This window comes from Anthonomus grandis, chromosome 12, assembly GCF_022605725.1.
Source record: "Anthonomus grandis grandis chromosome 12, icAntGran1.3, whole genome shotgun sequence".
Taxonomy (NCBI): domain Eukaryota; kingdom Metazoa; phylum Arthropoda; class Insecta; order Coleoptera; family Curculionidae; genus Anthonomus; species Anthonomus grandis.
In genome coordinates, this window is record NC_065557.1 from 5,682,494 (window position 1) to 5,696,183 (window position 13,690).

The 13,690-nt window shown below is 32.4% G+C and overlaps 1 protein-coding gene across 1 annotated transcript in view; it reads left to right on the forward strand.

Moving 5' to 3' along the window:
* LOC126742697 (facilitated trehalose transporter Tret1-like) overlaps positions 1-11,806 on the forward strand; it is a 38,540-nt gene extending 26,734 nt beyond the window's left edge. Inside the window, exons 3-4 of the mRNA XM_050449463.1 lie at positions 5,146-5,484; positions 8,876-11,806. Coding sequence (XP_050305420.1) covers positions 5,146-5,484; positions 8,876-9,907 — 1,371 coding nt within the window. The 3' untranslated portion in view covers positions 9,908-11,806. The remainder of the gene's footprint in view (positions 1-5,145; positions 5,485-8,875) is intronic.
* Positions 11,807-13,690: the final 1,884 nt, after the last annotated feature.

Here is a 13,690-nt window from a genome sequence, read left to right on the forward strand (position 1 = left end):
TCGTGTTGGTTTTAAAATATTTACGGCAGTCACTTTATTCCGAAACGCAAGAAATAATTCTTGCTTTGAAGGCTTAGAACATTGAAAGGCCTTTCAATGTTCTAAGTTTGAAGGAGAAATATATCCCTTCTAATAAAGTGCCTTCAATAGAACTTCAGCTAATGGAGTATAACGTATTTAAATTCAGACTTTATTTTTATTATTTTTTTAAGGATGTTTTGGCATTTCAAATAACCATTTAACCAAAAATTAAAAACTACTAGGCAGTTGGGTATTTGCCGCCAATGTTGGTGACAACTTTGACAGTAGATTGATGACATCACTTTTTAAAACCAACAACACCTAAACGTTTTGGTAAATACCAATCGGAAATTGGTAAAAACCAAAACGCTTTGGTTATTCGCCTAAAATCGGTTACTGATAGAAATAGTTAGTAAGATTGAAAGGAATAAAAAACTAGGTACTCAACTGCCTGGAAAAAATATTACGCCTACTTTAAAAAAATGGAAATTACTCTTGTACCTGGAAAAATTATGAGAAAATATAGGCTTCGGTCTATTTTCGATTAAAGTTCTGGTCTCTGCTCTAGGAATATTTTTACAATTTTTTTTGACGAAAATGTGAGTTGCAAAAATAATTTTTTTGTCTTCTGTTGACGTTTCGGCAGGTTAAAAATCATCTTCAAAAAAATTGGAAAATACAATAATAAAGAAATTGGACCACATAAGAATTGACTCCAATTTAGAACTATTCGGGCAAAGCAAAATGCATTTTAAATATTATTTTGGAAATGGTGATTTTTTCGGCTTTCTTTAATTATTTGGAATATTTTGGCTTTTTTGTGATTTTTTCTTGAGATATAATGGACTATTTTTGGTTTTTAGTTACATTATTTTAAACATTTGTATTTGAGAGAAATATTTGTCGGCATTTTGTGTTATTTTTTCTTGGAAGAAAAAATTTTCTTGAAATCTGATTTTTTTTTCCTCAATTTCAAAATAAATTCCATGATCCACATTAAACGTTGCCTCCTCATAAATAAACGATAACTTCTTTAATAAAGCTTCCATTTTCAATGATTACCAGGCAAATATTCCGAAACCCCTTCAAAATGTTCCAACATTCAGTTAACCGGAGAAAATCAAACACGTCTGGCCCGACATAAGGACGCACCATTAATATCACACAAAATATTTAAAGCAGATAAAGTTTACAAAACATTTTCTATGTAAAGTGGGGAAAACTTTTCGGTGTGAGTTTTCCTACTATAAAAGCGAAAACGCGGTTTTCGAAACTACCACGAGAACTACGCGAAATATACATGCAAAAATATCAGTTTTAAAGTTTCGTATAATAGAAACGTATGTATAATAGAGTGGAAATTATATCAGTACGTTTCAAATGTACCCCCAACAACGACCAGTAAGCTTGAGCTCGAGCAATTTATTTTTATGGGTGCAAATTAGGAAAATAATATTTTAAATTTCCCGCCCAATTGCAGCAAGATTTATTACGTTAAACGTCAAAATTGCGTAATATTTTAAATCACTTTATTATGAATTTTTGAAGTCATTTCATTTCATACGCAAGAAATGTCAAACTTTTAAAGAACTTAAGAGCACAGTAGACCATCTATTTATTGTCGCAATTGAATCTTCTTCGCTAGCAGTTACTAGTGTTCCCAATAAATCGAAATATGTATGGTTATATTTAATTATGTAGTCCTACATAAATTAAATAACAGTATTAAGGCTCCATCAGCCTGAATATTAAACCGTGAATAGTAATACAGTTATGGAAACGCAATAATCAAACCAAAACAGTGCCAAAATGAAACAATTAAACCGAAACCCGTTGAAAGTACATATATCGATTCATTTCGCGTTAATTCTATTTTGGATTCACTTGTTCGTTAGTTGCCGGTCGAATATCTATCCATTGCACCAGAAAAACTGTTTTAATTAATGGAGATTTCCAGTCGGGAGAGTCTCTCTCTCTCTTTCTGTCTTCTGTTTTTTTTTCCTTGTTACTTTTCGGATTGATTAAGTAACGGTTTAATTAGAGAGTGGTTGCGATGCGGCGGAGAAGGAAAAACCCGTTGAAAAACGTCTACAAAAGAAGGGAATGGAAAGAAAATGTAAATAGAAAAAGAGGGTCTTATGCACCGATGGGCACCATTAAGTCATTAAGGGCAGGTTTAATGTTTTTTGAATTATAATCCGGGCTTGATTTTAAAAATGTCTGTAAGAAATAAAAAGAAAACTGAAAGAAACTTTGGGGAACTTTGAAAATGTTTATTATGGCTAATAATCTATATACAGGTAATGCAGGTAATGCAATGTTGCCTCTTCTATATAAAACCAGTAAGGTCTTTGATACTAAACTTTAGACGAATTTTATGTGTAATATTCTGTACCTAAGTCTTTTTGAGTAAAGCAGCGCTGCTATAGCAATCAACGATGAGTTCTACCATACTGGCTCTAACCTTTAAATAAGCATTGTTGCTACATATTTTTTGAGCTTCTTTTTGAACCAAATCTATTAAATTACAACTTAACATATATTTCAAGGTAATTTTTTTAACAGTAATAAATTCTAATAGTAAAAAGTCCTAAATTTAACGACCTTCAATACTTACAGCCTAAAATTCAAAGAATGCTCCAGAAAGACATGATGAACTTTCACCATTCACCAGGGCATTTCGGTGTCCAAGAGGCTTAAGTTTGCTTTTTTTTTAAGAAGTTGCGTGTATCAATTCAATATCCCATTATTATAATGGTCCAAAATTATAAAAAGAACTTAAAATATTTGTAATACCAGCTGTTACTTTACTAGTGGTTTTTGTCTCATATTCTCCTGCAAATCTAACTCTTTTAGTACCAGTACAGCTTTTATGGGTTTATCCTTGGTATTTATAGCATCCTGTAAATTAAATATATTCGTAAGTAGCACAACGATCTCATCCAATATAAGCAACTCCTTATTTTTCAATAAGTTCCTAAATAATACCTTAAGAATATAGTTGTGATTTTCTTTCTTCATTGTTTCTAATGTAAGTTACTTTAAATTCGTCCTTCTGTTCTATCCAAGTGCTTTGTTGCCTAATTTTGGTTTTAATATCTTCTGGTGTTCGTCCTCCTATACAGCCTACTATTTGAATGCGAGGTTTTTTCTTTTTTGCTATATTGGCCTCAATTTTATGTCTTATACATTTTATAATCGCATTTCCATTTTTAGAGCTATTTATATTTTTAATACCTATTCGTATTTGTAAATTATTTGGACTAATTTTCTACTGAATTAATTGCAATGTCTTTCCAGAGTCCATACCTGTTTGCACTTTGGAGGATTTTTTTTTGCTTTATATCTTTTACTGCAATCTCAGTGTAAGTAGGTATTTGCTGTTTTTTGTTTTCACTAATTTCTTTTCTAAATTTGCTTATTTCACATTGCAGTCTGTTAGTTTAGTTTCTGCTTTTTTTATTTATTATATTGACCATGTTGGGTGTCTTTCCAAAACTCTCTTCTACAATGGCATGCATTTTATCTCTAAGGAAGAAGATTTTATTAAAAATGGCATCTATTACTTATTTCTAACGTGTATATCGACTGACACAACACTCTAAAATTTCAAATTCAATTAATTTTAAAAGTTTTTTATGACGATTTCCAATATATTTGAAACACCTTGATTTGAAGAATAACAAAAATTTACTCAAATTTTTTCCCTTAAATAAGTGTTTAAAATGCAGCCCATTTACTATTTAGCAATGCCCTAAACGTACTTGAAATTCGTTTTGAATTGATCGTTTCTTATAACTTTTGGAGAATGTTTTCTTAATCTCAGAAACTTTGGATTTCAAATATCCGCATAGGAAAAAATCTCAAGAAGTTAGATCGGAAGATATTGGTGGCCATTAAAAAGGTCCTCTTCTAGATCGATCTGCCTGGAAATATAGTATCCAAATAGTTTCGAATAGGACGTACAAACTGGGGAGGCGCACCATCTTGTTGAAACCAGATGTTCCTATTTGGCATATCAGCTTCTATTTGATCAGGAAACAGAGCAGCTAGATTTGAATTAGTTCTTGTAAAAACTGTAAATATCTTGCTCCATTTAGATTTTATTCAAGGAAAATTAAGCCTATAACTTGCTGCTCTACAATTCCTGCCCAAACATTTACTTTCTCTGAGTGTTGAGTGTGCCCAATAACGGCAATTTTGTCGATTTACTTCTCCGTTCAAGATAAACGTTGACTCAATAGAAAAGAGAATACTTTTTGTTTTAACAGTATTATTCTGCTGTTATTGATTCTTCTATCTGCATCCTCTTTATTGTTCCTGGAGAATTGCTGGTTTAAAGGGATCAAATTTCTGTGCCTTCAGAACCCTTACTACTGATGATTGATACTTACACTTACAATTCTTGCGCCACTTGACTTTAAATGTTAGGACTTTCTTGAACGGATAATATAATAACACATTAAATTTGGGATTTTTATTAAACGCAATTTCAATTTTGCTTACAGTAAATTAGGATACATGTTTCTGAATACGTCCATCGCCTCCTTTTGGGTTGTTGCTTTATCTCCGTATCCAATTATTATTAAGATTTGAATCTTGTGGTTTTCAGTTAATCAAGGCATTGCGTATACTTATTGCTAATTAATTACTTGATAATATGTAAATCTGATTATTTGACTTAATTAAAAAGTAAACGACTTTACACTCAAGACAAGTATTTTAACAATATTAAAATTTACTACTTTTACTGTTTAAACGAATATGGAATGCTGGAATAATGGAATGTTTGAGGAGAAAAAAAATGAACTGTTGTGTCACAGTTTAAAAGGTTATCATTGCCCATCATATATTCGGCATTATTTAAGTGAATATTACTTCAAAAAACTTCGTTTGAAAATTCCAGGCACACTTGTAAGATTTAAATCAAGCTTCATGAATAAGTTTCTATTAAAGTTCTGCAGTAAATATTCTCATTAAAACGTGGACGTAAATACTCATAAGATTTCACAAATAAGCGCGTTCAATACAATTGAATCGATAGTTCTGCGGATACGTAATTTTAAACTTTAAAATAAGAAAAAAATCCAACAAAACCTAATAACTCATTACTCTTTTTTAAAGCTGGCCGGTCCTGGTAGACAACTGTTCGTAACCGGCAAGCCCGAATACTTGGGTCAACTATTAGCCTCCCTAGCGGTCTCACTTGGTCCCCTAGCCTCAGGACTGGGCAAGGGCTACAGCTCTCCGGCCATAGCTTCGTTACAACAACGAGACGCGAAAGCTTTCGACGTCAACGGACAACAAGCCTCTTGGGTGGCCTCCTTGGGGCTCTTGGGAGCCTTATTCGGAGCGCCACTGGGGGGTGTGGCCATGAAATGGGGCCGAAAACGGACGCTGATTATGGCCGGGGTACCTTTGTCGTTGTGCTGGATTTTGACGGTGTTTGCTGTCAGTGTGAAGGTATAAAATCATCTTGTTTAGGAAGCAAACAGCTGTTCAACCCATATATTTATTATTTTTTAACTTTTATGATCGTCAATGGTGACGAGTCTATTTTCTTTGACCTGAGCGGTATAGTCCGGGCGTATAAGAGTTTCTTTGTGGTGTGTATTTTATGTGAACCAATACTTAAAATTACCAAAATTTTTTTGGAGCATAACCCGACATCATACAAAAATTTACTTTTCTCTACAAAATTGGACTTTTTAAAACGATTTACAATTAATATTATAGTCCATTAGTACAAATTTATTTATTTATTTATCCACGGGTTAAGCCCTTTATAAATTGTCTATAAACCTAAAAAAATAAAGCAGCCAAAGAAATAATATACCAAAATATATGTCTATGTAACAAAAAGAACAAAACATATGTATTTAACACAGGGTTACTCACCTTATATATCACATAAACAAAACAACAATCTCAATAGACCAGAATCATTACAAAATTAATCAATAAAATATTTGGGCATAACAACTGATCAAAGTATAAAAACTGCTACGAAAATTCGAAAAATGTAGTACAGGTTTTATCAGTTAAGAACAATATTAAATAAAAAATTACTATTATTAGTTTACTGTTAGTCGAATCTGTGTTGCGATATTGTATTGTGTTGTGGGGAGGGTCTTACAATGGTGCCATTTCTTGTCTTAAAACGTGCCAAAACACAAAAAATTAAAATAATATTTTATAAAGATCGTTTATACCCAACGGAATTGCTTTAGAAAGAAACCAATACGCTTAATGTTCGAAGCTAGTTTATTTATAACTCATAATGTATTTTCCAGAAATTAAACAACCTATGTTATGTTATATCATTAACAATAAATGCGAAACTAGATCTGTCACAAATGAACATGTAGAAACGAGTTGATTTTGATAATCCTGCACATACGTCTTTTGTTCTGTTTCTCCTGGTCTCTCGTCTCCATTTTTTTTTTTTCTCTTTATTAATTGTATTTGGGTTTGAATTTAATTCCCCTGACTTGAAGACGGTTGTAATAAAAGCTGAATTCCAAAATTTTCGAAAATCTCCACTACTAACGGACATATTGGAAATTATAAAAAGTTGCCAAGCAAATATAAAAACTTAGTGTTTGATAAGAATGGAAGGAATACCATCAGGAGTTCCTCATAAAATATGGATATATAGACATTCTATGGCAATTTTTCTATCGAAGAGTTTTATTAGGGGGTCATAGACTTAATCCGTATACACTTGTGAAAAGAATTCTGCCAGAACCCGAATTTCATTATAAAACTCATCAGGAAGAATGCCAGAATCCTTTCTTTTTAGATGAACATATTTCTAAAAATTATTAACAGTATCTCTGAATGAAGATTCCCTAATAGTCACATAATTTAGGAAGCACTCTCTTTTCAATTCCTTACAATAAACTCAAAGTTAGGAAAATTGGTCATAGTCCAAGTCTAGTCTACAAGTCACTAAATAAGCCACTTGTTACGTAATTCTTATGGGCTTTTTTCTTAAGTTATTTCCTTCAGTTCCCGTGAGGACCAAATGAGAAATTTCATAGCAGAACGTTTAAAACAGTCAGCTACGAAATAAACAATGTCATAAAAAAATTAACCATGTCATCAAGTGGATTTTTTATGATTATGGTGTCCCAATTAAACTGAGCAAAAGGTCACCAACAGCACCAACTTCTATCGAAAAAAAATTCGTATTATATCTATCAAATTTCAATAGTCAACCAAGATTTAAAGAGATCCAGCAGGTCCGCACTTATAATCTGCTATGTCAATTTTTTCGTAGTACTTTCAGAATTTTGAATTTTTATTTAGGTCTTGGTAACCAAAAAACTGTACCTATACTTAAAAAAAACAGTAAATGTTTAGCTGTGCTTTCTTATACAATGCATTCACGATGAAAGGCACAAATTTATTTAAAACGTAGGTGTTTTTTTCTTATTTTATTTTTCGTAGACGTCGATTAGCATTGTCACTGCGCTTTTTTTGCAATAAAAATTACAGGGTACCTCAAGTAGAATCTATGGTGTTAACATTCATTTCTTGAAATAGAACACTAAGTATATCATGTAAGCGGTTTGTCAAATTTCACGTAATAGAAACGATATTGAATTTGTTGTCCATTTACTTCAATGCATTTTTGAAGTCGCTAAATAACTTCCAATAGCACATTTTAAATCACTTCTTTGCTTTAAATCATCAACAATATTTGATCTATTCATATAAGCTTTGGATTCCACATAGCTCCATAAGAAAAAATCTAATGGTGTTATGTCCGGTGAGCTCGGTGTCCACTCAATCGGTTCTCTTCGTCCAATCCATCTGTTGAAAATGTGCATCAATAAATTGTTAAACGGCAAAGTGAGGAAATACTTCGTTTTATTGAAACCACATCTCGTTACTAGTATGTTAGCCTCTTCTGGATCAGGGTATAAAACAGCTAAAAAATAGATAAATTTTAAACTGTAGAAAGTCCAAGTACAAGTAGCGCTTTTATTGTATACGTACTCTGTTTTTAAAGGCAATCATCACCAGTATTTTAATTCGTTCTTTCTCAGATAAATGCATTTTATTAAAAAATGATGCGTGAAACCACTAGTATGATAATTATGCTCATAAATGCATGAAAAATCGTTATTAAGTAGGTTCTAAAATTAGGAACTGTTCGAAAATAATATAGCCTACTTACTTTCGAAGAAATCGCATAAAAAATTAATGTTGGCGGCATAGTACGCATTGAATTAAATGAATAAGAAATTAAACATTAGTTGCAATAAATCTAGAATAAATTTTTATGTTTTAATTTCATTATGGTAACAGAGTAGTCTGTTACGTCACATTTGATAAACCACTGACTTTAGGCATATGGTTTGCTGTACAAAAAGTATTCAGAATAGATCATAGAACTATAAAACGTCATAATATACAAGGTGTTCTATTTAAAAAAATGATTGTTGACGCCACGGTTTTTACTTGAGGCACCCTGTATAGACATTTTTTATTTCAAAAAACGCGCAAGTGCCAATACTAATCGATGTATCCAAAAAAGAAAAAACTATATGAATTTTAAAAGAATTTGTTCCTTTCATCGTGAATAGTCCGGACCCTATCTGTAGACTTCTACGTGTCAATTATATTAAATGTATTAAATCTTATCAAAAAGGTATATTCTCTTAAATATAGGAAGCGTTTCATTCTATAAATACATTAAACCTTGTCCCATAGAAATCGTTAGCATTTAAACTCGCCTAATACATCACATTAAAAGACCATAGGCGCCCGTACTATTGCGGCTTTAATTCAAAGTAAATAAACGAACCTCGAATTAAAAAAACAATAAATTTCGATTCCTTTTTAGGTAATGTGCTTCGCCTCTTTTACAAGCGGCTTCCTAGTAGCCATAGTACAACTGGCCGCTCAAGTCTACGTGAGCGAAATCGCCGCGCCATCAATCCGCGGAGGACTCAGCGCACTTTTAAAGATATCAGGACATGCTGGAGTCCTCATAGCGTTCGCTGCTGGGGCATTCTTGGACTGGCGACAACTGGCCGGTCTCATATCGTTTGCCCCGGCAGCAATGTGCTTGGCAATGCTAAGAATCCCCGAAAGTCCCGGCTGGTTAGTGCTAAAAGGTCACGACGCGGAAGCCAAGAAAGCCCTAAAGTGGCTACGGGGCGAAAACGCTGATTTGCAGCTGGAACTCTCGCTGCTGCAAGCACACATCATGTCCAAGAGGATCCCGAGCAATCCGAAGTTGCTGCTACAAACGCTAGGGACGCCAGCGTTGATCGCGTGCGGTCTAATGTTCTTCCAACGCTTCTCCGGAGCGCACGCCTTCAACTTTTATATTGTAAGCGTGTTTAAGGAGACATTCGGCGGTACTAACCCACATAGCGCAGCTGTAGCTGTCGGGGTGGTCCAGCTATTGTCAGCTTTATTATCTGGGCTTCTGGTGGACAGCGCCGGACGGCTGCCCCTATTGGTGGCCTCTAGTATGCTGATGTGCTTGGCCCTGGCCTCTTTCGGTTCGTTTTCTTACTACGAAGCAACCAACCCCAAGGCGGTACCTCATTTAGACTGGATACCGTTGCTGTGTGTTTTGGTTTTTACTGTAGCATTCTCGCTTGGGATTAGCCCGATTTCTTCACTGTTGGTCAGCGAATTGTTCTCGTTAGAACATCGAGGCTTGGGCACCGCTCTGGCGAACTGTTTCAGCTACTTATGTGCCTTCGTTGGTGTTAAAACCTTCATAGATTTCCAGGAGTGGCTCGGTTTGTACGGGGCTTTTTGGTTGTACGCTTTTATAGCTGTGTGCGGGCTGTGTTTTGTCGTATGCTGCGTGCCGGAGACTAAGGGAAGGGATTTGACAGAGATCGACGCCGATAGCTGACCTAGACAGGGAAAACAGCTACGGAAGGTATCTGTCAATGTGGTTGAAAGGTATTGCTAGTGTAGCTGTTTTTTTTGTGTTTTATTTGTTGGTCTTAATGTGTGCTTAAGGGTGGTATTGCAATTTTAGATTGCGGTAGGAGTAAGAAAGTTCTTGAATCAAAAGGCTCAGGAAGTAATTCGTTTTTCATGGAAAAACAACGAAATTCCCATGCAAAATGCAAAATTATTTATAATTTTGGACGAAATTTAAAAGAAGACTTCGAAATTGAAAAAAGATGTTTTTTTTTTAAATTGCTGCAATTGTTTACTTCTAAATGCAGAATAATTTTTTTCATTTTTAAATATAATGAAAAAGACAAAGTCGAAAAAAATTGAAAAATTTCTGCTTCTAGAAATTTATAGAAAAGCATGAAAATGCTTTAACAGTTAATGAAAAACTCGGCAAGAGTAGCCAGAGAAGTAGTAAAAAATTGAGACATTACATTTCAGGCAAATAATCATAATTTTCAAAAAAAAAACAAAAATGTAGATTTTTCGAAAATGATTGTATTCGCAGAACTTTCATTAGTTTTTGCTGATTTTTTTTTCAGGTATTAAAGTTAATTATGTTCCAAGATTTCAGAGACGTTTCTTCATTTGAGGCCTTTTAGGGATTTAATTAAATTTTTCCATATTTTCTTGGCCTTCGGGGTGATTTTTTGTATTTTTCCAGGCATTTTTCATTTTATTGCAGGCATTGCAGATCGTTTTAATGATTTCCAGGTCAACATTTTTTAAGTCACCTTTCAGAAGTTAACCGTATTTTTTCTACGAGGGTGAGTTCTTTCAGGCGTATTTTTCCAGATCTAAGGATTAGTTACCAATTTTATTCTTTGCAATTTCTTTCATGTATGTAAAGCAATTTTTCATTCAGGACTTTAGAGATATCTTTTATTTTATTTTAATCATCTATTGTGATCTTTTATATCTTTCGGGGATTTAAATTTTTTACATATTTTCCAGGGCTTCTTCACAAGAATTTAAAGAAATAAGTTCAGGCATTCGTCGTTGATTTTTCATGTCTAAGATATGTGAAGTGAGTAGTTTTTCATGAGTCACTTTCTCTGTTTTCAGACATTTTAAATATTTTTCCATGTCAATTGTCATGTTATTCCAGGCCTTCCAGGTCTAGGATTTTCGAGTTATTTACCATGTTTTTCAGGAATCTGACTTATTTTTTCCAAATATTTGAAGTATTTCTTGATATTATTCCAGGCAATTGAAGACTTTTTGATGCTTTCCATAATTTTTAGCATTTTACAAGGATCTTTAAAAAAATCTTTTTTTTTTTAAATTTTTCTTTTTATTCTTTCGCAATTGATATTTTTCAAAAATTATTTAGGAAATCAAAATGATCTTTGAAACGTAGGCAAAACCGGGATTTTTGAGTCATTTAGTGGGTTTCCAGGAATTTTACATTATTTTCAAAATATGACAGAAATTCCAATTAATTTTCCATATTTTACAGACACTTCAAGACTTTCTTATTTCAGTTCACTCTTTACATTTTCCAGAAATTTCAAAGATTTCCTCACGTTTTTCAGGCTTTCGAAGTCCTTTTTTTAATTATGTTTTAGACCCATGTAATGTCTTTTCTCCAGAATTTGAAGCAACTTTCAATTTTACTCTTTTTTCCCTTTTAATTGTTTCCAGAGTTTGGAGTAATTTTATGTACCTTCCAGGAATCTGTGATGAGATCCTTTATGTCTTCCACGTATTCCATCCCATATTTTTTTGGAGCGATTTTCTTATGTTTTTTTTCTGGAAAAAAAATTCTTTCCTGGTAAATAATTGTATATGGAACCTTTTCTTGATACTAGTTCTATAAAAATAAAATTTTCACTATTTAAATAAATAATTTTTTTCCAGACAAAAATATTCAATTTGCACAATGTCAAATTAATGCAAATGCAAATAATTAATATGTTTTTTTTTCAAACATTAGAAATAAAAATATTCACGTCCTTCTTGCATTTTTTAACTGATTTTTCATTTTACTTCAGGCATTTCAAGTCATTTTTATATCTTACAATTTTCTAAAATATTTTTTCCAGGTCTTTGAGAAAATAGCTATTTTCCAGATATTTATCAGTAGTGACATCTCAAAGGCTGAATTATGGATATAAAATTTTTCCAGCATTTTCTGTAGTTGGAAAAAATGTTCTTATTTAATTATTTTCATTATAATATGGTCTGCCATAACTTTCCAATTAAATAAATCCAATAAAACAGCAACGAAAAAAATTGATTTTCTTCCTACAGCCTATCTTGGAAAATTTATTTAAACTCTACAAAATCTTGTTCTAGAGGAAAACTATTGTATAGATGATGCCTCAAGTATTAAAACTTTGGAACGCAATTTCTTCGGTCACAAAAATAACTTTTAGCTCAACAAGAACTTTTAAAAAAAAATACAAAAATGCTCAATTTTTCAAAAAACTCCTGAGATGCAAAACGCTACAAAAGAGACCAAATCAAAAACATTTAAAATTGCAATAATACCCAAAAACAAAATATAAACGACAATAATGTTCGACAATATAAAAAACATTTATATAAATTTTGGCATAAACAATTAAGTTTTAAAAAGGCTTTCTAATGTGTACGATTTCTCCATCGAACTTACCATAAGTACTACTATTACAATAAAATGTTTTCTATAAATTATTTACTCTATGTTATATCGCTTACCAAAGGTAAGCAACCAAAAAAAAATGTTTATATAGTAGACTGTTTTAGAAAAATTACCTCAAACGCTTAGACTTTAGACTAATAGACGCCATTTTTAGTGATATTTTAGACCGTTTCTGGGGCTTGCTCAACTTATAGGCTTTACTACTCATAAATTAGGTGCCGACTTCCTATTATACTTATTAGGCGTTTTAATTGTATGTCAATTATATAATGTTAGATTATCGTAGCGTAACTTTATGTGCGGGACGATGGACGTTTCTTGCTTTCACTTATTGTCATATCAAAAACCGTTCGCTTATTGGGGAAAGGGGATTTTTTTTAATCAAAATTTCGTTTCGGTGAAAAACTGTGATAGATTTTAGCACAATACTTTCGTAGAAAACTATATCATTGGAAATTTGATAACATATGATTAGTATTTAAGACAATATGAAAAAAATATATATAAATTCGCCTAAACAATCATAATATATTGAACGTGAAAAATTACAATGCGGTCCATTACAACACAATCCCTTGCTTCAAAACGATTATAAATTAATATACGAGGGAATCTACAAAACTCCCTGTAAACATTATTATGTGTGGTTAAATGGTATAGATATATAACCGAATTTGTTATTTTTAATTATGACATTTCTCCTCGCAAATGTACGCTTTGAAGTCTTAGGGGAGTTTGATTAAATGCAAGTGAAGACACTAATTGACCAGATGTAGACAGACTTCATCAGTGTTGCCCTTTCAAGGATTATTTATTTAATTATGCCCGATAATTAATTAATTAAAATATTCCGGCCTATGATTAAAATTTTACCATTTCATCAAAACCAGCTCAATTTTTTGTAAAATTTTACAATCTAGACAATAAAATAGAGTGAACATTTAAATTATAATGAATATATATATATATATATCGCTTAGCGATAATAGAACCCTTTTTTTTGTAAATCCATATTTTGTACACGTTTTAAAACAAACATTCATGCCCTATCGTCTTATAAAACCGTTCGGTATAAGGCCTTTAAAACGGTTATAAAACGGTTTTATG